The 26,979-nt window shown below is 37.1% G+C and overlaps 2 protein-coding genes across 2 annotated transcripts in view; both read left to right on the top strand.

The window, feature by feature from the left end:
- Dmgdh (dimethylglycine dehydrogenase) overlaps positions 1-5,813 on the top strand; it is a 60,078-nt gene extending 54,265 nt beyond the window's left edge. The window contains exon 16 of the mRNA XM_026393263.2: positions 5,381-5,813. Within this exon, the coding sequence (XP_026249048.1) occupies positions 5,381-5,581 (201 nt within the window). The 3' untranslated portion in view covers positions 5,582-5,813. The remainder of the gene's footprint in view (positions 1-5,380) is intronic.
- Positions 5,814-18,633: 12,820 nt separating this feature from the next.
- The window catches only part of Arsb (arylsulfatase B), a 172,357-nt gene continuing 164,011 nt past the window's right edge, over positions 18,634-26,979 (top strand). The window contains exon 1 of the mRNA XM_077796079.1: positions 18,634-19,920. Coding sequence (XP_077652205.1) covers positions 19,603-19,920 — 318 coding nt within the window. The 5' untranslated portion in view covers positions 18,634-19,602. The remainder of the gene's footprint in view (positions 19,921-26,979) is intronic.

The raw sequence follows: 26,979 nt of genomic DNA, 5'->3' as shown, positions 1-26,979 counted from the left end.
GCAGGAGAATCGTGAGTTCAAAGCCAGCCTCAGCAACTTAGTGAGGCCCTAAACAACTCAGCAAGACCCTGTCTCTAAATAAAATAAAAACTAGGGCTTGGGATGTAGCTTAGTGGTTGAATGCTCCTGAGTTTAATCCCCAATATCCAAAAAAAAAAAAAAAAATCATAGCCTTTGGCTTACTAAAGAAATGGCAATGTGTGCTAAGCCATGGGTCATTTGTCATACATGTTACCATGTTACATCTACTGAGCTCTTATGATATGCCATGTATTTTTCATGTACTCTCTCATTTATATTTACAATATCCCTGTCAGATACATACATATATATGATTGTCTCTGTTTTAAAGATGAGGCTTTGGGACTCACAGAGGTTAAACAACTTTCTTGAGGTCACACAGCTAGTAATGGATGGAGCTGATTTCCCACCCTGCCTTGGGCCTTGAATTTCTGTTCTTTCTTCTAAGGCATGCTGAATACTCTGGTGTGCTCTACTTTCTGTCTCTTCTGATGTCTCCTGGAGTCTCTTTAGACCTTATTTACACACCCACAGTTTTTGTAGATGCAGCAAGCAGGTGGATGTTTAGACACTGCGAAGCTGACAGACTTTTCTTAGATCTCACGCTTCTTTAACTTCCTACACACTTAACAAGCTGAACTTCACTTTCTTCTTATGTTGGGCTGAGTTTTCTTTTCTGTTTTAATTGTTTCTACTCTCCTCATTATTTCCCTTTCCTCTTTGTGTTCTAAATCTCTGTTGTAGCCTCTAAAATATATTTTTCTCTCCAATCTCAAATTTGCCCACAATTCACATGATTTCTACTGATCACCAGCTCTGCTATTAGCCATGGGGTTGGCCTGACCCTGAACTGGCCTCTGGGCCTCAGTTTTCTCACCTATAACTTGAAGCCACTGGATGAGATAACATCTCAGGTTCTTACCACCCCTGCTGAATTCTCCCCACCCGTCTTCCCTTTGTTTGACATTTTTTGCTCATTTCTGCCCACCTTTCTCCGTACTTCCTGATGTAGCCTGCTCTGATCCTCACCGGCATTCTGCGGTACTCTCCACCGGATGATAGTGAGATGGCGCTGGGATTCTCTATCTGCAACCCCACCCCAACCCCAACTAACCCCGAGTTTTAGCCATATTAAATATAAGGATACCCAAATTGAAGTTAAAAAAATAAAAATCCCAAACTCCATTTAGAATTTTTATTTCCTTTGCCAAGCATATACACTGAGTTTACATGCTACATCTTTTGTCTTTCTTACCACATACCATCTACTTAGAGAGCTGATGACCTAATAATAGGATTATATCTCAACTTTCATGCCTGTGTGCTCTTTGATAATTTGTAGAGTCATCATTTTATCACACAGATAGCCCCCCCTTATCTTCTTTTTCAAAGGCCTTCCTTTTTTCAAAACATGTATTTCATTTTTAGCTGACGCATGGTAATTATACATATTTATGGGGTAGAGTATGACATTTCAGTACATGTGTACACTGTATAGTGATCAGATCAGGGTAGGAACATTTAAAATCCTATTACCTATTGTTAGATATTCAATTAATTGTCGTCAATCATAGTTATCCTACCATGCTATTGAATAGTAGAGATCATTCTTTCAATCAAAGGCCTTTCTTTGATCCTCTTTGTATGAGATATTTTTTGCTTTTTATTTCCTGACTTTGTTCAGACTTATGTTGCTTTTGGTATTTGGTATTTTCTTCAAATTTATTTTTTATTAGTCTTAATCAGTTATATATGACAGCAGAAAGCTTTTCAATTTATTGTACACAAATGGAGCACAACTTTTCATTTCTCTGATTGTACACGATGTAGTTGCACCATATGTGCAATCATACATGTACTAGGGTAACGATGTTCATCTCATTCCACCATCTTTCCTACCCCATGCCCCATCCCCTTCCCTCCCTTTCCTTGGCCCAAAGTTCCTCCATTCTTCCCCCTACACACTCATTATGGGTCAGCATCCACTTATTAGAGAGAACATTCGGACTTTGGGTTTTTGGGATTGGTTTACTTCATTTAGCATAATATTCTCCATTTACCTGAAAATGCCACAATTTTATTCTCTTTTAATGCTAAGTGATATTCCCTTGTGTATATATATATCACAGTTTCTTTATCCATTTATCTATTAAAGGGCATCTAGGTTGCTTCCACAGTTTAGCTATTGTGAATTGTGCCAATATAAACATTGAAGTGGCTGCGATGCCATAGTATGCTGTTTTTAAGTCCTTTGGGTATAGACTGAGGAGTGGGATATCTGGGTCAAATGGTGGTTCCACTTCAAGTTTTCTAAGGAATCTCCCTACTACTTTTCCAGGTTGGTTGCAACAATTTTCAGTCCCACCAGCAATGTATGATTGTGCCTTTTCCCCCACATCCTCACCAATGGTATTTTATTCTTGCAGATATTTCCAGTGTTGAAGACAGGGTACACGTTTGTTGGCTTATTCAACAAATTTTTATTAGTTATGTACTATGTGCCAGCAACATTCCAGGCACAGCAACAAGCAAAACAGACAAAAATCTCTGTCCTCTAGAGCTTACATTCCAGGGAGAAAGAGGAAGACAATGAGCAAAATTAAAAAAATATATATATGGCATGACAGATGTTGGTGAGTGCCCTGGGTAAAAGTAAAGTCAGCTTGGAGACCAGCCTGGGCAATTTAGTGGCTCTGAGTCTCAAAATAGCACATGAAAAGGGCTGGGGATGTAATTCAGTGATAGAGCAGTATCTTTGAACCCCTGGGTCTAATCCCCAATAATACACATACTCACACACAAGCTGAGCTTGGAGGAAGTTTTGAAGAGTTCAGTGTCTCTCAGTCTCTCTAAGTACCAGGGATTGAACCCAGGGGTGCTTCAACACTGAGCCACATCCTCAGCCCTTTTTAATATTTTATTTAGAGACAGGGTCTCACTGAGTTGCCTAGGGCCTTAAGTTGCCAAGGTGATTTTGAACTTGTGATCTTCCTGCACCACTAAGATTAGGTTTCTCTTCTTTTTGTTCATTCCCCCTCCCTGCTCTCCCTGCTCCTCCTCCTCCTCCTTCTTTCTCCTCCTCTTTCTCTTCCTACTCTTCTTCCTCCTCCTCCTCTTCTTCATAAACAAACACACGGATAATGAAACAATGCATCATCCAACTTAAACTATATTACCTCCTTAAAGCCAAACACCATATTATCTTCTCTAAGACAGAAACTTGAAAATATCCTGGGCTACTAATCCTTGTATTAGAGAGAAATGAAAGTAAATCAAGCAGAAAATAAAGCATATTTAAAAAATAGCACTCACAAAATAAATATTCCATTTTCTTAGGTTACTATGCAGAAATGACCACAAGGCAATCACTACAGGGAGATTAGGAGACATAAGGGCTAAAGAGAGTCTCTGAAGAGTGATTGTGAACTTTTGACCCAATCAAGGAACTGTACTGAGTGACTTGCTCAGGTCTCTTCCTGTTTTTTAAGTTGCCTAAGCAAACCATGTTAACTCTCCCAGTTCGAAATATAAATCTCTATTTTACAGCTAGGAAGTGAAACCCTTGTTGCCAACATAGTCTTTCAAAAAGCAGTGATTCACCTGGGTGTGGTGATTCACACCTGTAATCCCAGCAACTCAGGAGGCTGAGGCAGGAGGATCATCAAGTTCAAGGCCAGCCTCAGCATCTAAGCAAGGCCCTATGCAACTTAGATCATTTCAAAGTTGAAAAAAAAAAGTGGGGGTGGAGGGTAGAGGTGGCTGGGGATATAGCTCAGCAGTAAAAAGCCCTTGGGTTCAATCCCCAGTAATGGGGGCACGGGATGGGAAGCATAGATTCAAACCCTAACTGCCCTGACCCAAATTTCTGCCTTAAATTAGTTAACTATGACCCAAAGGAGGAATGCAATTTAAAGAATGTGCCTTTGGCCAGCATCAACCAGTTTTCAACATAATAAATTCAGAAATCATATGGAGGGCTTCTGATTTGGGGCTTCAAAGAGAGAATTAAAAACTGGGACTACAGAGATAAAGGTACACTTCAAGTTCTAAAATGTGCTAAGATCTAAAAGACTAGATATGCTACAGTAGGACTGTTGATTGTAGTGAGCTCCTGGCCGAGGCAGCGGAATTATCAGCGGCTAACGCATGCCCAGGTTCTGGCCAATAGCCATGAGCAGTCCGTAGCGCTGGACAGTTGGACCATAAGGGTGATGTGATGTTATGTGGTCAGGAGAAACCAGTTTGAGCAGGGCCATACATCATATTTTGCTTTTGGTGTCTTCCTTTTACTTTTCTTTCATGTAGGGTTTTGATTTGACAGTTTTTCAATTTATATTTTCTGCTTTTACTTTCATTCTTTCCTTTAGATCTGGTTTCCACTAACCTTCTTATCTTCTCATTAGGCTTGTTATCTAGATTTTTTATTCTTTAATAGCATAATTTCTTATTTAGTATTGCTCCTTGGTTTGCCATTCCTAGTCACCTAATTCAGCCTCTTTATTTTGATATTTTACTTCATTGCTCATTTCCAACTCCACATCTTTCTTCATCCTGGAAGGGTTTATCCTACACCTCTGCAACTTAATTCCACCCCCTTTCAAAGTATAAATATCTTTCCTTCCATGGTTTCCTGGTTATATTTTCTTGTACCTTCATGTTAATTCCCTAATTAACCTGTAAGCTCTTGAGGGTAGGTACCAGGATCCTACATATTCCTTCAGTGCCTTAAAAATATTTTGTGCTAACATGTTAAAATTGCCACTTACTTAAATGCCTTACAATTGACGAGAATTGTTAAATAATATATATGCATATGAATATACACACACCGGATATATTCTCCTATATAGAAGGTTGATTTCATATTGACTTCGGATAGATTAATAAGTAGCTTAATTAGTGCTGTTTTCGAAAGCCATTTTTAAAATTCTAACAGGGTGGTTAACTAAGTTTGCATTTGGATTTTTAGATTTCTTCCCCTTTCTACTACAATACTAGTTTAATGATAAGAAAATTTTCTTTTGAAGCTTAAAATGAAAACATTCCATTCTTCCTCCTTTCAGAACCCTTGGTCTGAAATTGAGCAAAATAATGCTGGATATTAAAAAATTTATGCATTATTACTTTAAAAACGAAAAATTTCAGAGCAATGCAGATGTGTGCTTTGAGAATTATTTTTCATAATTTCTAAATTTTCATTAATCTTCTTTAAAAAAGGTGACTTTCCTATGTCCCTGGTATTATCCCTCAGGCAGCATTTCCACACAGTGAATGGACTATAGTTTAGGTTATTTCATATGGATATGGGGGCACAAAGCTGTGACTGAGATGCTAAGCACTACTGGGTCTTGTTTTTCAGGTGGTTGGCAACACAACATCTGGAAGCTACAGTTACAGCATCCAGAAGAGTCTAGCTTTTGCTTACGTCCCCATAGAGCTAAGTGAAGTGGGACAAGAAGTGGAAGTTGAACTATTGGGCAAAAATTACCCAGCAGTCATCATACAAGAACCCTTGGTATTAACAGAACCAGCCAGAAACCGGCTTCAGAAAAAAATATAGAAAGGACAAAACTTGAAAAAGACCTTTACCAGCCAGTTGAGTTATAGTTGCTGAATGACTACACTTGACATTATCATAATTAGTTCCCAGGGGAACAGAGGAAACCAAGAATTCATGTCAAAACCATCAACATCTAGATTTAGAATCCTAACAAAACTTTCTCTTGTTTTCTAAGTAAGATAGAATAATGAATTCGTGATTTACATTGTCATTTCAAATGGAAAAACTTGAAATAGATGCTTTTTATTACCTCATATTTTTTATGAAATCCAATTAGTAAAAAAAGATGTTTGTTAATATACAATTATCATTATAACTGAATTAAAGAACTTTATATAATTTTAGAAACAGAGTATATGGTTGATAACTGAAAACATTAATAAATTATCTTTTACATAAAAATAAACACAGTGCTATTGATGGATTTATTTCATTGATAATTTTTTCCTCAGGTGAATAAATGATAGTTTTAATTTTTCATAATATATCTATGATGAAAACACTAAAATTTAATATCAATATATCACTAACATTTTTACTCACTTCCCCGAAATATTTATTATTTTCTTAATGGCTTCTCTGAAAGCAGCTTTATAAGACATTATTATTGTCCTTTCAAAGGTTGTTTCAGAAGATTAATTGCAAAAAAGAACAGAATCTTTCAAAGGAAGCAGTACTTGTAAACCTTCAGAAATGAAGCTGAAATCTAAATAGATTGTGCCAGTACAAACACTGTTTGAATACTGAATACCTCTCTTTGAGAAAGAATTAATGCAAGTTGACATCACTTGGTGCCATTCTGAATATCTTTTCACAAAGCATTTGACAATGCAGGTCAAACAAAAGCTTAAGAACTGACAGGATTGCCCTTAGCCACTATGTATAGCAAGAAAAAAAAAATCCATTTAGAAATAATTCTTTGATATACTTCTTAAAATTATTTAGTTGACTGAATAAATCAAAAAGGTTTTCTTTTGTAAAAGGTGGTTTATCATTTATAATTCATTTATACACACATATTTGTTATGCATTTATTGAACTTTTCCTAGGTACTAAAGAAAGCTGAATATGAAGAGTGATAAATTTCTGTAATTAGAATAAATTCTAAAATTCCAAACTTTCAAGTTTTAAAAAGATGCCAAATTTACATATTACATGTTTTATAATAGAAATTGTGTATTAGAACTCTTCCATCTACCATTCATTTCTTTTTGGTATATACTCAAGATAAAGGGGAAATACCCCTGGTTACAAACATTTCCTAATTATCAGGAATTTTACCCAGCCTCTCTAATCCAGTTCCATGTTAGGCACTGTTGAAAGACCATTAAATTGGGAGGACCACTTCTCATTCTCTGCCTCTGTAACTCTATGACCTAAGGCGAGTTACTTCCCATCTCTAGGTTCCTTCCATGAAATATGTCTAAACTCTTCCAGTGTTTTGGATATTATAATGGTAAGAAGCAGGGCTGGGGATGTGGCTCAAGCGGTAGCGGGCTCGCCTGGCATCGTGCAGCCCGGGGTTCGATCCTCAGCACCACATACAAACAAAAATGTTGTGTCCGCTGAAAACTAAAAAATAAATATTAAAATTCTCTCTCTCTCTCTCTCTCTCTCTCTCTCTCTCTCTCTCTCTCTCTTAAAAAAATAATAATGGTAAGAAGCAATAATGAAACTACACTGAACTCATGCCATATAGTTAATATACCACTAAAACCAACAAATAAAAAGAATAGGACAGATGAATATTAAACTTAAAAAAAACCTTACCCACAGTAGAAGTCTGCTTCCTGGTTTTCTCAAGTTCTCCTGTTCCCTCTTTGGTTGTATGTTGAGTACTATTAGGTTTGGTAGGTCACCCCAGCACCCCTACTTCCACCTGACCAGTGATCCTGATCTGGACACCAGCCAACCCATCACTGACCAAGCAACTTCAATCTAGCTTATCCATGGAGAGATGAGCTAACCAGATTTCTCCCATGGAAATAGGAACTGGGACCCCTCAGAAAAGTAGTACTAAAAGGGAAAACTGCAAAGATACATAGAAAAGGAAGCCATGAATTCTATAGACGATAAGCACTCACCACAAGGGGAGAGGCCCTGAGAGAGAGACGGAGAGGGAAAGATGGGTGTCTCAAGCTCTTCACTCCTGATGGCATGTTGACCAGCTCTTGGGTGAGAACATTGACTCAGAAGAGCCAACTGAAATCACTAGCTTCTGGAAAGTGGACTATACACTGAGAAAGGCCTCCAAGGAATGGGCCCAGAATTAGTGGAAATAAACAATGACAGTTAAGGATTATGAATACAAAGAGCAGACATTGTCGTTCTATGTGACCAGAGTTCTACATATGTTTATTATGTGTTATGAAACAGATGGTAAACTGTGAGGTCTAACACAGTGTTCTCTAAGTTCAACTGTGAGCAGCAAACAACTAACACTCTTGAAAATACTCTAGTGATGTGCAGAAGCTGTGTCTACAGTTCAGGAATGAGATGATGAATGACAGGCACTTCCTTCCCTGGAACCAGGAGAGCTTTTTGGAACTATAAAAGCACAATCTAGTCAAAACATTATCAAAATATTTATGGATGTTGGTTATGGTGCTAATGTTTGCATCCTAATGAATTTGTGTCTTAATCTTTTCTACTCATAAGAAAAGGTGACAGGAAAAAAAAATTTAAGTATGCTGTGTAGAATATTAATTAAATAGAAGGAAGACTAGATTCTGGAGTTTTCTGAGAGAATTCTATGTTTGGATTGGACAAAAGTGAAGATTGATGTTATCAGGAAACAGCAGCTGTGAATGGAAGAAAGTTTCAGCATAGCACCCTTTAAGTCCCCCGAAAAAGCACCAAAAATCAATTATATGCATCTGAGGAATTGGCATACAAAAATTTAAATTATCATCCTACCTTTAGCTCCCTGCCATTAATGAATCTTTAGACTAGTTGGACAGTTTGCAGAAAACTGCATTATGAATGATAAAAGGATAACACATTACTTAATAGTACTTTCTCTAGGAATAGATTTTAGAAGTGTTAGCAGACCATGAAGTATGGATTCAAAGGTCACTGGAGAGAAAGCCACAAGTCCTGCTTTTCCCAGCTCTGCCACCAACCAAGCGCAGTCCATATAACACCTGCTAAAGTCTTTCTTATACTTAAGGTGCTGAATAATTGCATTCCTTATTGAAAGATTCATTATTCTACATGTTTGTTGAGGACTTAGCTCAAGGCCAGGCACTGGAAAAGCAGTGGTGAACAAAACAGATGTTGTGACTTCATGGAGCACGTAGATTAGGGGTCAAGGGCAAGCACTTAACTAGGGGTGGAAAGATGTATACACAATGGTGTCATAAATGCCAAAGGGAAAGAACTTTGAGGAAAGGATAGCATACAGTATCAGAAGATAAAGAGACTATTGGTGATCCAGCTATACCATGGACAGGCAACAGACTCAGCTACACGTATTCATTTTGAAAGCAAGTTTTTAATTGCTGAAATCATTCAAGTTTACTTGAGGCATAATTTGTGTCTTCAATCCCTGTGGAACTAGATATCCTACATTTAAACAGTAGATTGGAAATAAACAATGACAGTTAAGGATTATAAATACAAAGAAGCAGACATTGTCATTCTATGTGACCAGAGTTTCTATGTATGTTTATTATGTGCTATGAAACAGACTATAAACCATGAGGTCTAACACAGTGTTCTCTAAGTACAAATTTTAATCCATACATAAAATATACCACTGATTTTGAATATACTTTTAAAATTCAAATTTCTTTTTAAACTGTTAATTATGTTAAAACTAAAGATATACATTATGAATTTTCTGATGAAGGCATATTAGTGGAAAATTTTCAACCAGAGGTATTTGAAAGAAACTAGAATTGTTCTCAAAGAAACAAAGACATAGTATTGCAATTTCTGGAATTTGTTGTGAAAGGAGATGAATATGAATCTGCCAAATTTATCATCATGTTCAAATAGTTTCCTTAATACTTACATATCTGATGCTCGCATAAAAGAAAATTTGAAATTAAAAGTTTAAAATGGTTTTTCAGTTAGTCATGCACAAAGATAACTGGACAAATATGGCTATCCTGTCTATTAAACATTAAGTTGAATAAGCCTGGTTTTGATAAAATCACTGATGAACTTATAATGCTTAAGGCTAAAAAAACAGAGATGGTGAATTTATTGTTTATAGACAACAGACCAATTTACTAAAGAGATTAATATCTAGGTATAAATATTTTTCCTTTTTCAAGAATATGTTACTTATAATTTAAAAAATATTAATCTCTTGCTTTTTGTACTATAATATTTATTTCATTTCTGTATTTCTCACTTGTTTTATACTGGTATAATTATACATGTAAAATTCAACAGGAGAATTTCTTCACTCTTTGCATTTCTTTCCTGGATGCAATTATTCTTTTACTTTATGGTTGTTACCAAAAGTAATTGTGTCATACAGAAGAAGCAAGATTTAAAAAAAAAAAAAAGATTCTCACTATCCATCCGAGATGACTTCTCAGTCATAGATTTGGCAGCTCATCAAGGTTCAGTGGAAGAGCTGGGGTGGGCAGGATGTCTTTCTCTATGAGGTACTCCACGTGACTAACTTTCAGTGTAGTTCAAATGAACTCACTTAACGTGGAGAACCACTGAAGGGGCTGCCAAGCAGTTAGCAGAACCATACAGGGAGAGGCTTCCAGTAGAAGCTGGAACCTTAGAGACTATTCAGCCATGTTGGCTGAAGTTGCTTCTTAGAGCAGAGAGGGAAAGAAACATGCTGGACTCTTCTTTCCTCCCACCCTCCATCTCTCACCAGTGCCTCTCACTGCCTGAGTCTAGATGCAAGCTAAGTAGGCAAAGTAGCCTGGGATACAGAGATTGTGGGCTATGGTTCCTTGTGTTGTAGAGCAGAGCAGAGGAAGATCATAAAATGAAGTGCACAACAATAGATAGTGGCTCACATACAGTGTTGCTGTGAATGGGATAGGGTCAAGAGGTGCAAATTTGACCACTAGGAGGGAGGGAGGTCATGAGGTGAGCTGACACTTTTACAAGGTCTATCTAAATTATTACTTTAAAAAAGCCTCGTGTAGTACAGCAAGAAATATGCTACCATTTAGGTTCAAATAGGGAAACATACATATTTAATTGTGTATAGATTATTTCTGAAAGAGTACCACTGATATTCTTGGGGAGAGGTTAAAGAGACTTTTCACTGTATGTCTCTTTAAACTGTTTAACTTTAAAAAATGATGTATATTTAACTTTTAAAAAGATTATTATTAAGTTATAACACATATACACATATTGCACTTTCCTATGTAGTAAGAGTAAATTCCTATTCTTTTAAATATAAAATATGACTTTTAACACAGTGTTCACATTGGTTTGAGATAGCTAAGTAAGGTTGGAAAGAACTGGCTTGGAGTTAATGCTTAAGAAATGGGTATATATGTGAAAATTTCAGTACAGAAAAAAATGCAATACAGTTATATGTAATAAATAATGTGTCAACACTAAGTTTTGGTCTATGTGAATGGTAAGGAAAAGAAAGAAGAAAGGAGATAAAATGCCATGCCAATATCCTATTCTTGACCTAGCTGGTGGTTATATGTATCAATTAGTTTCTGAAAATTCAGTGACTTCTGTACACTTTTGTGCATTTATCGCATGGACAAAAATACTGTGCCAAATCTTTCTATAATAATGGAGCTGTGTTCACTTTCTTCTCTCATCTAGCAGATTTTGAGAAGATAGGAGATGATAATCAGATGAGAGGGTAAGAGAAGTTTAATTTGGATTAGCCACAGACTTACAAACTTCATAAAATAGGAGAATTTAGAGTCAGAAGAAATTTTTTTCTCTCTTCCAACATTTTACCTTCTAACACACACACACACACACACACACACACACACACTCACGAACACAGAGAACTAAAACAATAAACTGAAGATGCTGCCTAAAAAGAATTCCCTTTCCAGGGCTGGGGTTGTGGCTCAGTGGTAGAGCGCTCACTTAGCATGCGTGAGGCACTGGGTTCGATCCTCAGCACCACATAAAAATGAAATAAAGGTATTGTGTCCACCTACAATTAAAAATATATATACTAAAAAAGAATTTCCTTTCTATGTGCTTAGAATCTCTATTGTGCTTAATGTACTGATAATAGCTAGTGAATATAATATTGCATGTAAATACCCAAAAAGAAGGGGCAAAGGACCCTCTTCTGAGTTGCCCACCTTACAGGCCTTTAAGTGGGCTGTTCCCTCTACTTAGAAACAAATTCAACACACATCGTTTTCTAAAACTAAATACATCATGAAAATAATTTTGTGAACAAATTTTGGGTCTTCTTGATAATGTTCAAGTGTACCTCCTTTTGGACTGGTCAGGATAGTAACAGGGTAATCAGTAACATCAACCACAACCTACCACTTGAAGTTAGTGCACTTCAGGTTTTCTCTCTGAAGAAAGACCTCTTACCATTCTTATCTCACCAGCTGGGTAGCTTTTCTTCCTATGTGCTAACGGTTAAACGTTTAGAAATAAATTACTTAAAATTGCTTAGTCTTTGTTTGCAACAGTTATCATATTCAAAGGCACTGAAATAAAAACGGTTTGAAAGAAGCGATGAAACACGAGTCTATGACTTTTACATATAGTTTACGGCCAAGAACTAGGGCACAGAACAACCATCAAGAGTCTGGGTATGAAAAACTGTAATTTCTTAGCACAGGGCTGTCGGGCTTTACAAACGTGTCCGTTGAGAAAGGCTGGTTCTTGGCACTCTGCTGTCATAAGGCACTTTAATTTTTTTTAAATGTAAATAGTAGCAGTAGTAGTAGTGGTAGAAGAGGAAAAGGAAGAGGAGAAGGAGGAGAAGAAGTTTAAGGAGGAGGAAGAATAAGGAGGAGATGATGATGATATAGATAATAGATGCACAGAGATAAAATAAATGAGAAGGTGTAAAATAGTATATGGTGAAAAATTAGTTTCTTTCCCACTCCTTTCCCCAGACAACTGGTCTCTTCAGGGGCAACCAATTTTCTAATTTTTTCTGTATTCTTCTTACATAATAGGAAGAACATTTACCTTTCTCTGTTTACACACACACACACACACACACACACACACACACTTTTTTCCAAAGCAAATGAAAGCATATCAACCATAATATTCTTTGCTTAACTTAAAAAAAATTTACATTGTATTAGAGATTGTTTCGTGTTATCTTTTCAAATGATTGCTTAGTATTGCATAATTAATCAGGCCCCATTATTGGCTTTTTTATTATAAATAAAGTTAAAATGAATATCTCACTGCATACCTTTCTCACACTGGTATACTTATGGGATAAATTCCTGGAACTGGAACTGCTAGATCAAAGTATATGTGCATTTTGATGGATATGTGAAATTGTTTTGGAAGTTGTACTAAATTTTACTTCTGTGACTCACGTATAAGAGGATTGTTTCTTTACATTTCCCAAAGCAATGAGTATAAGGATATATTATTAAAGTTTCTGTTTGAATTTTTCTTTTTGAATAATGTTGAGTATGCATATATTTAGTGGCCACTTATATTTCCTGTAGACTATAATGTTTCTATACTTTGTCCATTTAAAATTGGATTGTTAATCTTTTTCTTTCTGACTTCAAGAATTATAAGCACTTTAAACCACAGGACTAATAGGTTTTAAGTGGGTCAGAATATAAACAAGGTGAAAAGTATAGCATAATTTCTATGTAAAACATATTCCAAGTTCCAAGCATCCCACCTACCAAGTAATTAACTTTTGTATACACTTGTGATTTGGGTGTTGCTTTTGTTTCATTCCCAATTTTTTGCATCTTCTAACTGATTGAAATTGTTTTTACTGATATGATTAGATACTGGGAAACCCCTTAAAAACCAATGATTATATTAATAAATAATAACAAAATTCAATGATTGGCAGGATATAAATTACCATGCAGAATTAACAACCATCAATGGTCTTAAGGTTCACAATAATAATCAGTTAAAAGGTATAATGATTGAAATAGTTCCATTTCAATAGCAACAGAGAAGATAAAATACTTAGGGTAATATGAGGACAATTTTAAAACACTCCTAAAAGATGCAAGAGTGGAAGTTAATAAATAGAAAAACACCCCTTATTTTTGGGTGACAAATGAATAGCACCAAAATTTTGGCTCTCCACCAATTAACTTTTAAATTTAAGTCAATTTCAATAAAATGCCAACAATTTTTTAATGGAACTGAAGACATTGATATGAAAATTCATATGAAAAAATTAATATGCAGGAATTGCCAGGAAAGCAGTAAAAGTGAAGAGCTACAAGAAGTCACTTAGGAACCTATTGTACATTAAAACATATATTGAGGGCTGGGGTTGTGACTCAGTGGTAGAACATTTGCCTACCATGTATGAGGCACAGGGTTCCTTCCCCAGAACCACATTAAAAAAAAAAAAAAAAAACTAAATAAATAAAATAAAGGTATGATGTCTGTATACAACTAAAAATAACATATATTGAAGTTTGTACAACTGAGACAATCTGATGCTATGGGTAAACAGGCCAGTTTACCAATAAAATAAAAAGAAATAAAACAAAAAGCCCAGAAATAGATCCAAGTATATATGGAAATTAATATGATACTTCATTTCACTGGGGCAAAGATGTACTTCTCTTTGAATGGTGCTGGGACAGTTGGGTAGTCATTTGGAAAAAGAAAACTATATTCATATTTCTCATCACACACAAAAATTAATGCCTATGGATCAAGGATCTAAATGTAAAGGCTGGAATTATAAAAATACTAGAAGAAACATAGTAAATTTTGTTTTAGCTTTGGTATAGGATATTCCATGATTTAGAATTCAGATTCAATAAAATAAATTGTTAATAAATTTGAGTAACATTTTTTTTCCAGTACCGGGGATTGAAACCCAGATACCCTTTCCCACTGGGCCACATCCCCATCCTTTTAAAATTTTGAGATAGGGTCATGCTAAGTTTCCTAGCTTGGTCTCAAACTTGTGATCCTCCTGCTTCAGCCTCCTGAGTTGCTGGGATTATAGGCATTCACCATCACATTTTGGGTGGAGGTATAGGGGATTGAATTCAGGGATACTCAACCACTGAACCACATCCTCACTCCTATATTGTACTTTATTTTTAGACAGGGTCTCACTGAATTGCTTAGCACCTTGCTTTTGCTGAGGTTGGCTTTGAACTTGCTATCCTCCTGCCTCAGCCTCCCAAGCTGCTGGGATTACAGTCATGCACCACCCCACCCAGCTCTACTAACATTTTTAAGAATAACTCTGTGTGTGTGTGTGTGTGTGTGTGTGTGTGTGTGTGTGTGTGTTAGAAACACCATAAAATCTGTCAACTGAAAAACCGAGAGAAAATAGTTCTAATACATATCACAATTAAAGGGACAATCATTGTAAGATATAAATAACTTCTAGGAGGGAGGAAAAAGTTGAAACCCAATAGAAAATGACACAGACAATTCACAAAAATGATGTGAAAATGACCCTTCAACACATGAAGATGCTTAGCTTTACTCATAATAAGAGAAATATAAAAATAAAAAACTATAGTGAGATATTATTTCTTATATAACATTTGCAAAAATTAAAAAGTGCAACCATGCCCATGTAAGGATGTCTAATGACAGACCTTGTGTACAATGGTGGTCCCATTAGATTATATGATCTAGTGATATTGTAGCCATCTAGGTTTGTGTAAGTACACTTTAGGAACTTTTTTCAAAACAACAAAATTACCTAACAGTGCATTTTTGAGATCATATCCCTGTCAATAACTGATGTATGACTGTATGTTACCTTTTTTTTTTAATTTAATTTTTTTTTATTGGTTGTTCACAACATTACAAAGCTCATGACATATCATATTTCATACATTAGATTGAAGTGGGTTATGAACTCCCAATTTTACCCCAAATGCAGATTGCAGAATCACGTCGGTTACACATCCACAATTTTACATAATGCCCAATTAGTAATTGTTGTATTCTGCTACTTTTCCTATCCCCTACTATCCCCCCTCCCCTCCCCTCCCATCTTCTCTCTCTACCCCATCTATTGTAATTCATTTCTCTCCTTGTTAATTTTCCCATTCCCCTCACAACCTCTTATATGTAATATTGTATAGCAATGAGGGTCTCCCTTCATTTCCATGCAATTTCCCTTTTCTCTCCCTTTCCCTCCCATCTCATGTCTCTGTTTAATGTTAATCTTTTCTTCCTGCTCTTCCTCCCTGATCTGTTCATAGTTGCTCTCATTATATCAAAGAAGACATTTGGTATTTGTTTTTTAGGGATTGACTAGCTTCACTAAGCATAATCTGCTCTAGTGCCATCCATTTCCCTGCAAATTCTATGATTTTGTCATTTTTTATTGCTGCATAGTACTCCATTGTGTATAGATGCCACATTTTTTTATCCATTCATCTATTGAAGGGCATCTGGGTTGGTTCCACAGTCTAGCTATTGTACCTTTTTTTTTTTAAGACTTAATGTTTTTAGAGCAGTTTGATTCACAGCAAAATTGAGAGGAAGATACAGAGATTTCCCATATCATGTTCTTGGACTTCCCAGCTTCCAGAACTGTGAGCAAAGTGAAACTCTCTTCTTCTATACTCTCCTCAGTCTGTGGTATTCTTATAGCTACAGAAAATGGACTAAGATAATCACCTAAAGTCCATAATTTACTTTAAGGATCACTCTTGATGTCATGCATCCTGTGGGTTTGGACAAATGTACACAATGACATATGTCTAACATTTTAGTATGATAAAAATAGTTTACCTGTCCTAAAAATCCTCTGTGCTCTGCCTATTTACCTCTCTCCCTCAGCCTCTGATCTTTTTCACTATGTCCATAGTTTTGCCTTTTCCAGAACGTCACATATTTGGAATTAATAGTTTGTGGCCTTTTCAGATTGGCTTCGTTCACTCAATGATTTAAGATTTCTCTATGTCTTTTCATGGCTTTATCAAGCTCATTTCTTAATAATAGTCTATCATCTGGATGCATCACAGTTTATCCATTCACCCATTAAAGGACAATCTTGGTTACTTCCAAGTTTGGTAATTATAAATAAAGCTTGCATAAAATCTGTGTGCAGATTTTTGTGTGGACTTAAGTTTTTAACTCTTTTGGGTAGATACCAAGGTGTGGATTTTCTGGATCATAGGGTAAGAGTATGATTCGTTTTCTGCAAGTCTGTCTTTAATATAGTACTTTTTAATAGCTGGTGATAATGAAAATGGTCACAACCCACACCACATATATGGAAAGGGGGAGAAAACAGAATTAAGAGTTATTCACTATGAACTCATGGTTTTATACACACACTCAGTATGTGGGTATGTATATATGAACATTTATGTATGTGTGTATATACATACATGTCTAGTTTCATTGGTTGTTTGGTGAGACAGTCTAGAAGCAATGACAGCTCAGTAGTAATGAGCACTCCTAAAGTAAACATCTTGGTTTCTAAATGCCATCTTCTATTAAGAAGAATCACAATTCCTTGAAGAAATGTCTGATTACAGGATTGGAGAAGGAAAATACATAAGGAGTTGAAAATCTCATTGTACCAAAAGGTAAGGAAATCCTCAAAGTTTGAAGAGGACATGCCAAAAGGATATGAGACAGATTGAAAGGGCTCCCTGGCCAAACCAGAGAAAATTCAAGCATTGAAGTAATTATAGTAAAGGATTAGCACATATTGATTAAAACAAGAACTCATGAATTCATGTTGAAATAAATCAATAGGAAGATAAAATTTTCTTACAGTAGAAAAGCAACTAATAAATACAGAAGTGATATAATTAGAAAAATCACTCTTGATGTCACGCATCAAGTAGCTATCCTAATTATAACTGAAGCAAAAGCAAGACACTAAAACTTATAATAAGCAAAAATTTGAGGGATAACAGAATATTAACATATTCTCAAAGCATCTCTCTACATAAAGTAACACATTAATCACAAGTGGATAATAGTAACTTTACACTGGAGAAATGACTACCTTGACAAAGCTACTCCATTAAGAGAGCAAATCAATATCATGAGCCTCTTCATTTGAGGCACTGAGAAGCATACCTCATCACTTTTGTAATAAACTTGCACAGACACATAACCTAAATCTTATAATAAGGAAACATCAAACAAACTCCAATGAAGAGAGTTTATAAAATTACTAGTCTGTACTGTACATTATATGTGTTTGACACATGGATAAAAAATAGAATTAACTCATCCATCTGCACATTTGCAGAGCACTACTAGTATAAGCTCTTATCTGAAAACATGGGACATGAGAAGATTCAGTTAGTTTCAGCAACAGTTGATTAGAGAAAGAATCCTTCCTGAGGATTAACAGCCATTGTTTGGGCAATTTGATTTTTATCAAGAAGGGTACATGGGGAAGAAGGATCTGCACAGGCAAAGTGGAAATTCTTAGTCCTTCAAGATCTTCTACAGGATCTTTAAATGACTTCTTCATAAGAAGTCAAAGAGCACAACTTAAAATTTTCTCTTTTGAATTTAGTTAATGCTAAAATATTTTTCCTGCTAAATTTCACAGATTCCACTTGAGATGAAAAGTAGATATAATATAAATAACACTAATTAAAGGAAAAAATTGTAAAAAAAACACCATTTTGTGCATTAAAGGATACCACCCCCATAGGTAAAATCACGACCCTCACACAAATATAGTAATGAATACACGGTGAGATTTTATTTAACTCATTAAGGAGGAAACTGATGTTAAAACCAATGCAAAGGACAATTCACAGAACAGATCAGGAATATTATAATAAATGTGCCAGTGGAGGTGAAACTTTTTTCCTTAATGGTGACATTGAAGGGGGAGGGGTGTCACTCCAGAGTTCATGTGCATATAAAAACAAGAATTATTTTTCATGGCTATCATTTGTCTACAACTTAAAAGTTGTTTAAAGTAACTCCCACAGACTCAGCCTCAACCTGAAAAGATGTGTTTTCTAGGCAATGCAAAAAAACACTTCCCCCTGCCCTTAACAACTATAATTTATCTCCAGACATAGAGTAAGCAGAAAGTCACAGATGATACTGGGAATATATTGGTCATAAGGTTAACTTCCCAATTCAATAAGGACATATTAAAGGAAATCTTCCTTTAACGCCTCCAGGCGTTTCAGGCAAATTAGATATTGTACTTCTAGGGTTCACTACCTGGTAGAGAAGCCCGAATTAGCTATTCAATGACCACTCAACATGCCAAACAATTCTAGGGCAACCTGCAAGTAAACTGTCCCTTCAAAAAGACGTTGTGCAGCCAGACTGAGTATTTGGCCCACTGTTGGCTGGTGGGGAGGAAGTGGTTTCACAGATGTGCACTATTCTTATACTAATCTAAACACAATCTAGACTACTGCTTCTTCACTATCCTCCCACATGCCCTAGGGTGGCCTCTTGAGTAGAAATGACTTGTTAAAATAGCATACCTCAGAATCTAGAGCCTGAGGCTCAACCATTTATAAGCTTGTTTCTTCTGAAAAATGGGCACTAATTACAATGCCTAGCTGCCAGGATTTAGACATAAAGGATGTAAAAATGCTCTGTAAACTGTTGAGAGTTATTAAAAAGAACACATATTCTCTTTTAGGATGCCACGGTGCCAAGCTCATCGCTAGAAAAGATAAGGGTCTTGGTGCCTTTCAACACCCGCGGAGTTTACTCCCCGCTGGCCAGAGGGAGCCCACTTTGGCTCCTCCCCGCCACAACCACCGAGGGCCCGGCTCCGAAGCTGCGGGTGCGAGGGGATCCGCCTCCCCAGCCCGCGGTGCTGCAGGGTGAAGTCCCGCGCCGGGGCGGAGCAGGCCAGCACCAGTTCCTGATTCTACCAGCGGTGCTGGGGACTGGTGGCGCCACTGGCACGGGCCCTCGTGCAGCGCAGGATGGGCCCGCGCGGCGCGGCGGCGAGCCTGCACCAAGGCCCTGGCCTGCGGCTGCCGCCGCTGCCACTGCTCTGGCTGCTGTTCTGGCTGATGCTCTGGCTGCCACAGCCGGGCCGGGGCGCCGAGGCCGGCCGGCCACCCCATCTGGTCTTCGTGCTGGCGGACGACCTGGGCTGGAACGACGTGGGTTTCCACGGCTCGTACATTCGCACGCCGCACCTGGACGCGCTGGCCGCCGGCGGGGTGCTCCTGGACAACTACTACACGCAGCCGCTGTGCACGCCGTCGCGGAGCCAGCTGCTCACTGGCCGCTACCAGGTACGCAGCCTCCCCGGCAGCCCGCTCGGCCCGGCGCCCAGCCCCGCCCGCCTGCGGCCGCGGCCCTCCCTCTCCCGGCCAGACTTGGCCTGCGAGACGCGGGCGTGGACCAACTGGGCTCAGTTGTCAAACCTGGGTCCAGGCCAGGAGGCTTCTCGCCTGGGCTGAGGGGTCCTCGCTCCTCCCAGGCCTGCAGCCTGCCGCGGCTCTGCGCATGCCCAGCTCAGGTCGCGCAGCATCACGGAGCCCCCCGCCCCTGCCCTGGTTCTAGAGTGGGCTTTCGTTTTCTAAAGGTCTGGCGAAGAGGTTTCTGGGAATGGTAGGCTTCCTGCCTGGCCATCAGCATGCAGAAAAGTCAGAAGGGCCTCTCCTGAGCAACCTTATAGAGGAGGAATGGAGAGGGAGAGGGAAAGGGTTGGGTCCCCCGGAGTAGTCAAAATCAAAGCCCCTGCTTTGAGGGCGACCCAGGTACTACAGGAACCCAGTGGTCATAGGTTAGGAGTGTTAAACCAATGATTGAAGTAATTTTTCCAAGTTCTCAACATCCATAGAATGAAAACCCCAGACTGATTTTTCTTGGGCTGCTGATATTCCTTTGTTTAACTTTGTATTGAACCCCTTTGAGCATCTTCACTCTTTTAATGCTTTTCTTTAGAAACATCTCTGTAATTAATAGAGAAAATGTACAGAGTGTGTATATGTTAGATGACTAAGAAGAGCAAGAACATTTCAGAGTGCTTTAATGTCTTTAAAGGTAATTATTGAAACAGATGAAGAAATGTCCTGCAAAAACTAAATGAAATGTTTAGAATCATACAGCTAGAAAGTGGTAATGCTGTTTTGTGCTTTGTCTATGTCCACTAGTTATTTCGGGCCTATAAAACAGAACTTTCCCCTCAATACGAGTAAAATTGAATACAGTAATTCATATTGGTGCTGTTGGATACAACACACATATATTCCCCCCATATATAGTTTAGATGATGTATAACTTTTATTTTAATCAAACATTTCAAGCATATTGTGCTAGTCACAGGAGATATCCTTGAACCCTGACCTCCCAAGTAGATGTTCACATAAACTTTCAGACCAAACCTAGCCTCATGGTGTCCGAAGACCAAGAGAAGGGAAGATTCATTTAAAATAGAGATTTGAACGGTGGTCTGAAGACTTTTATAAAGAGGAAATTATTTTGCTAAGAAACAGCTGTAGCCAAGGTTTTGCAGTGGAGATAAAACGTGTGGTTTCCTTCATGGTCAGCAGTGAGTACTTCACAGGGTTCCAATGGTGCTGCTAAATGTAATCAGGAATCCCTACTGTAATGCAAACCTCACCCTAGGACACTTTGTAGGAGTAGAGGGATATGCAACTAAAGAAAAGGGAGAAAAGGAAGGTGAAGTCTATCTGAAGGGTTCTGCATTTGCTCCAAATAAGAGAACTGAACTTACATTGCAAAAGAATGAAGGGCCATTCATTTCTCCAATGACTTCCCTTCCAACAGACTTGAACAGGAAAGCAAATGCCATATTTCAAAATATCGAATTGACTGCTTTTATCCCTTAATATCCTCTCCCATCAGACACCAACATTCAGTCTTGGGAAAATACTTGAGTATTTGGAGAACCCTGTGGTTAAGGAATAGAAGAAAGGTGAAGCTGGCTACTCCAAAATCCTTTATTGATCTCTCCTTGTAGCTGACTCTAGGCACGCTAGCTTTCTCAAATCTTTCTCTTGACTTTTCTTTTACCCATTTTATTCTTTCAGAGTTCATGAAACTAGATGCTGGGCTAATAAGCATCTTCTTCTAAAGGAGTAAACACTTGTCGGAGGGCTTAGGAGTCTTATTGCCCTCATGCATTATATGCTGGTACTGTCCTGGTCACTTTACAAGTATTAACTAATTCTCACAAAGATCCTATGAGATAGGACTACTCTTAGCATCCCTATATTCTAAAAAGAAAACTGAGGCTGGAAGAGACTAAGAAATTTGTCACAGGGCCACAGGACTAGTAAATGGTGGAGTAGGATGTGAACCGGAGTGTGTTCCAAAGTTTGTGCCTATAACCAAAATAACATATTGCCTATGTAGAATTATTAGAAATATCATTTTAAAAGCTGATTCATAGTTACTAAATAATCTCATTTTTGACATTTAGGTCATTCCTAAATGTCGCAATTAAAAAAATTAATGTCATATTTTTTAGTTAGAAATTGCCTAAGTATAAAATGGAAATAGATTTTATTTCTGAAGAAGTCATTTGTTGTATATAATTTTGTATAATAAAATGAGGAAATTTGTTGTGCATAATTTTGCATAATAAAATAAGAAAATTTGTTGGCTGTTTCAAAATTAGGCACTTGGAAGAACTACGTAGTATGTGAACCTGGTAACCACATTTTAAGTTAATGTTTAGAGAGCCCCTTCCTATAATTGTCTCAGGATTAGAAAAGTGATCAACAAACTTTGATTGACTGTTTTTGCACTCCCTTGAAAGCCTGAGTTTTAGTTTTTTTAATTGCTAAAGTATTAGGAGTTTAGATTAGGAATTATGAGGTGTAGGTTTCTGTTTTGGTTGTGTCAAATTCTTACCTTGATGACATCATTTCCATATAAATAAATAAAGGAGTTGGGCTCTTATATAATATAGATGTGTAATAACATATAATATCATACATAATATATTAGTAATTTATAATATCTAACACTCTCTGTAGTTTTAAATTTTTTTGACTCTAAAGTTTTTGTGTCCTTAGTACAAGATTATAACTTGGCAAATGCACATTATGCTACCCACTATCGCCATCTGTTGGTGGAAAGATTCATCTTGCCTAACATTTTTGTGCTTTACAAATTGTGTGTGCTACTTATTCTGCTATTATCAATTTACTTAAACAGAAGTATGAATTAATCTTTTTAAAAATTTTAATATGTTTAGTTGTTAATAATCCTCACAAATGATCTTTTTCTAAACATCTATGTTTTGGTGAAAAATATATAGACAGCCTGAGTGAGGTGGGTGGGCAACATGGGGAAAATGAATAGCAGATGAGGTAAGTAGTTCCTAGTAAACTCAGGAAACAGAATTCTGGTTTCTCTAAACTCAGGCTCATGGTCTTCCTGCAGATTTATTTACTCATCATTTTAAAAATCTTTTAAAAATCTATATTTTGTTTGTTTTTAAAATAGAAAACACATTCATGTGGTTTCAAAACTCGAAACTCACAAAAAAGGCATATATTGAAAATCCCTCCCCCACACGTTCTGTTCTTTAGATTCTAGTTCCAATGTTTGTAGGCAAACAGTGCTCACTGAATTGTGTATGTCCTTCTGAAAGTGCTCTATGAGTGTAGAAGCAAATACTTATGTAGATATTCCCCTTTTTTCATAAGAATGGTAACAAACCCTTCATACCATTTTGCATGTCATTTTGTTTTTGCTTAATATTTGAATCATTCCATGTTGTTAAATAAAGAGCATCCTCATTAATTTTTATGGCTTCATAATGTTTTGTTAAGTGGATATACCATGCTTTATTTAATCAGCCACATAATGATGAATGTTCTTTTGATATCCCAAAGAAGGTGAAGTCAGTATCTTGTAAACATGTCATTTTACAAGTATTTGAACACATTTATATAACAAGTTCCTAGAAAAGGAATTTTCTGGATTTAAGAGTAGATAATATTTGTAATTTTGATAAATATCGAAAAATTGAATTTCAAGAGATTGTACCAATGTATGTTCCCACCAGCCATATATAATATTATATAATATTGACCATTTCCTTATACTATTTTTAAAATTATAGTTCATATGCTATAAAATTCATCATTTTAAAGTATAATTCAGTGGTTTTTCGTGTACAAGTTTGTACAACCAATGTTTTAATCTTTCTAAAAAGAAACTGCACAATCATTAGCAGTCTTCTACTCCCTCATTCCACCAGGACCTGAAAATCAAAATCTGTTTTTTTTTTTTTTTATCTCTCTAGATTTGCCTATTTTGGACATGACATTTAAGTGGACTCATATAATTATATGATATGATATATGGCATTTATTGTTCCCTTTAATGGCTCAGTAATACTCCATTGTATGGATATTTTCTACATATTCTTTATTCATTCATCATCAATTGATGGACATTGGGTTGTTATACCTTTTGGCTATTATGAATAATGCTTCTGTAATATCCATGTACAAGTTTTTGTATGGAATACCTAGAAATAGAATGCTGGGTCATAGAGCAACTCTAATGTTTTAATTTCTTGAGAAACTGCCAAACTGTTTCCTACAGCAGCAGCACCATTTTACATTTTCACTAGCAATGCACGTGGGTTTCCATTTCCCTATATCCTTGCCAAGACTTGTTATTATCTGAAGTTTATTCTAGACTTCTGGTCATCCTAATGAAAATGAAGTGGTATCTTGTTGTGGTTTTGATTTGCATTTCCTAATGACTAATGATGGTGATCATCTTTTCATATCTTACTACTTTTGTATCTTCTTTGAAGAAATGTCTATTCAGATCCTTTGACTATTTTAAAATTTATCTTTTGTTGAGTTGTAAGAGTGATAGGTAACAGGTGGACATGAGCAGTAGAGATATGAAGAAACAGGGTAATTCTGTAGAAATGCACAGGTCCACAGGAGGGGAGAGAGAAATTAGGGGCAGACCAAGGGTAGGGAATCCTAAAATTGGGTGACAGGAAGGTCACACTCATCTGCAGTTAGAAGTCCAGGTTCTTTCTGGAGACTGTATACCTCCTCAGTCAAACCTGTCCCAGTGGGTCCCCTGGGCATGCTCACCAAGCTGCAATATTCCCCAAGGTAATCTTTGGCAAATGATGAGGCAATTCTAATATTAGCATTATGGTTTTGACTCCCTTGTGGGCTTTCACCAGGAATGCTGGGAACAGGTTTTGAGCTCTTCTGCCCAGAATTGTATAACACCACCTGTCAATCATGTCTGCCAGTCATGTGACATAGCTTCAAAGGAGAAACCAAATTCTGATGGAAAGGAGACAAAAACAGATGGAATCCATATTTGAAGCCTACCCCCTGTCTTGGAAAGGCCTCCAGTTCTTTGGAGCATACTTTTGTTTTGTTAAATAAACTGTTATGCTTGTGGGGCAGGACTACCACCCCAGATAAAAACCCTAGGCTAAAACTTGTTTTTTTGTTTTTGTCTGGCTGACTGGAAGGCCCTACTCATGCCGGATGTCCACACATTCTGCTGTTGCCCCAGGTTTCCTTGACTACCCTAACATTAGTCAATCTCAAGGAGTTGTTTTGAACCCAAGCAATTCTTCTGTTTTAAGGAACATACACAGGACAAACTCAGGTTAACAAACATATTAAGTCGTCCCATTATGGGAATAAAAAATTAAAATGGTACATCTTCAATTGAGACAGAGAAAGAGAACAATCAGGGATCAGGGGGACTCTCCAATGAAAGTTTAGTTCTCCATCAAAACAGTATAAAAACCCCTAACAGAGACTCTCTTTGGGACCCCTCCTATTCTGTGGGAGCTTTCCTTGCTTGCTTCTAATAAATCTGCTAATGATTTCTCACCCTTCATGGTCTGTATACTTCATTCTTGGAGTGTATGAGACAGGAACCCTCCAGTGCTCACATGACCCTGTGCTACTCATGTTTTTTCTATTTGCTTGAGTCTCTCAACTGAAATCCGAGGTTGCTTCTGCTCAGGACTACCTGCTGTCATGTCTGGGGAGTGTTCTTTCATCTTTTTGCTTGCTCACACAATGCACTGCTTCTGTGTCTTCTCTGAAATCTTTCCTTGGAGAACATAAGAACTGAGGAAATCTGTATCTCCAAACAAGAGTTCTTGCTATATTTTGGAAACTAAACTTTAATCAGATATATGATTTGCAAATATTTTCTCCCATCTCTGGGTTGCTTTTTACTTCCTTGATCGTGTCTTTTGATATACAACAAAAGCTTTAAATTTTGATGTAGTGAAATTTATCTTTCTTTTTTTTTTCGGTCACTTGTTCTTTGGTGTCTTATCTAAGAAGCCATTGTGTAATACAAGATTACAAAGATTTTATCTGTGTTTTCTTCTAGAAGTTTTGTAGTTTTAACTCTTACATTTAGGTTTTTGATCCATTTTGAGCTAGTTTTTGTATGTGAGGTGAGATATGTGGTTGCATGTAGATATCTAGTTGTTTTAATACCATCCATTGGGGGAAAAAACACATTCTTTCCTCATTGAATGTTCTTTGCATCCTTGTGAAGAATCAATTCATCATAGATGCAAGGATTTATTTCTAGATTCACAATTCTATTCTGTGGTCACATATGCATATACAAAACAGATTTTATATTCATTTCTCCCTTGTTCAAAAATCTCAGTTCTCACTTCTGTTAGTCATGTCTGGACTATGGGCAAGTTCCTTAGAGGTGACAATAGTGGACAACCTCGTCTTTTGCAAGCTTTCAGTCCATCACCGTTAAGCATGATGTATTCTTTCATTCAACAAATGTGGAGCTACTAGTTATGCCAGGCATGGTGCTAACCTCTGGGGATTTCCTGGTGCTTACAGTCTAGTGGCAGGTGAGGTGAGGAGAAGGAGTGATCAAGAGGGGAGTAAAATAAGTACATGTAAACAAATGAGTAAGTGAGGTGAATTTAAATGTCATGGCAATAAATATGGGGGAGAAAATAGAGTAGGTAAAATGATAGTGCCTCATGAAGGTATCTCCAAGGAGGAGATGGTATTGACAGAGGCCTGAATCAAGAGGAGTAAGTCACACAAAGATCCTGGAAAGAGAGTTTAACAGTGAGGGAGGAGCTATGGAAGCAAAGGCTCTGAGGCTGGAGTGAGCTTGTTCTAAGAATGGGGAGAAGGTGATGCTGAAACTGAGTCATTGAGGGTGCCAGAAGTGTGCCCAGAGCTCAGAGAGAGGCTGGGCCTCCCTGAGCCTAATGCTGTCCTCTTGTGATAAAATGTCAGGCCTCCCATGTTCCTTGTTCCTATTTTTATAATAATGTTACCTTGAAGGCTATTATATGCTAAAGAATTATATTTAGTATA

Source organism: Urocitellus parryii, chromosome 1 (genome assembly GCF_045843805.1).
Source record: "Urocitellus parryii isolate mUroPar1 chromosome 1, mUroPar1.hap1, whole genome shotgun sequence".
Taxonomy (NCBI): domain Eukaryota; kingdom Metazoa; phylum Chordata; class Mammalia; order Rodentia; family Sciuridae; genus Urocitellus; species Urocitellus parryii.
Note: the sequence above shows the minus strand (reverse complement) of the source record. Positions and strands in the feature narration are given on the sequence as shown.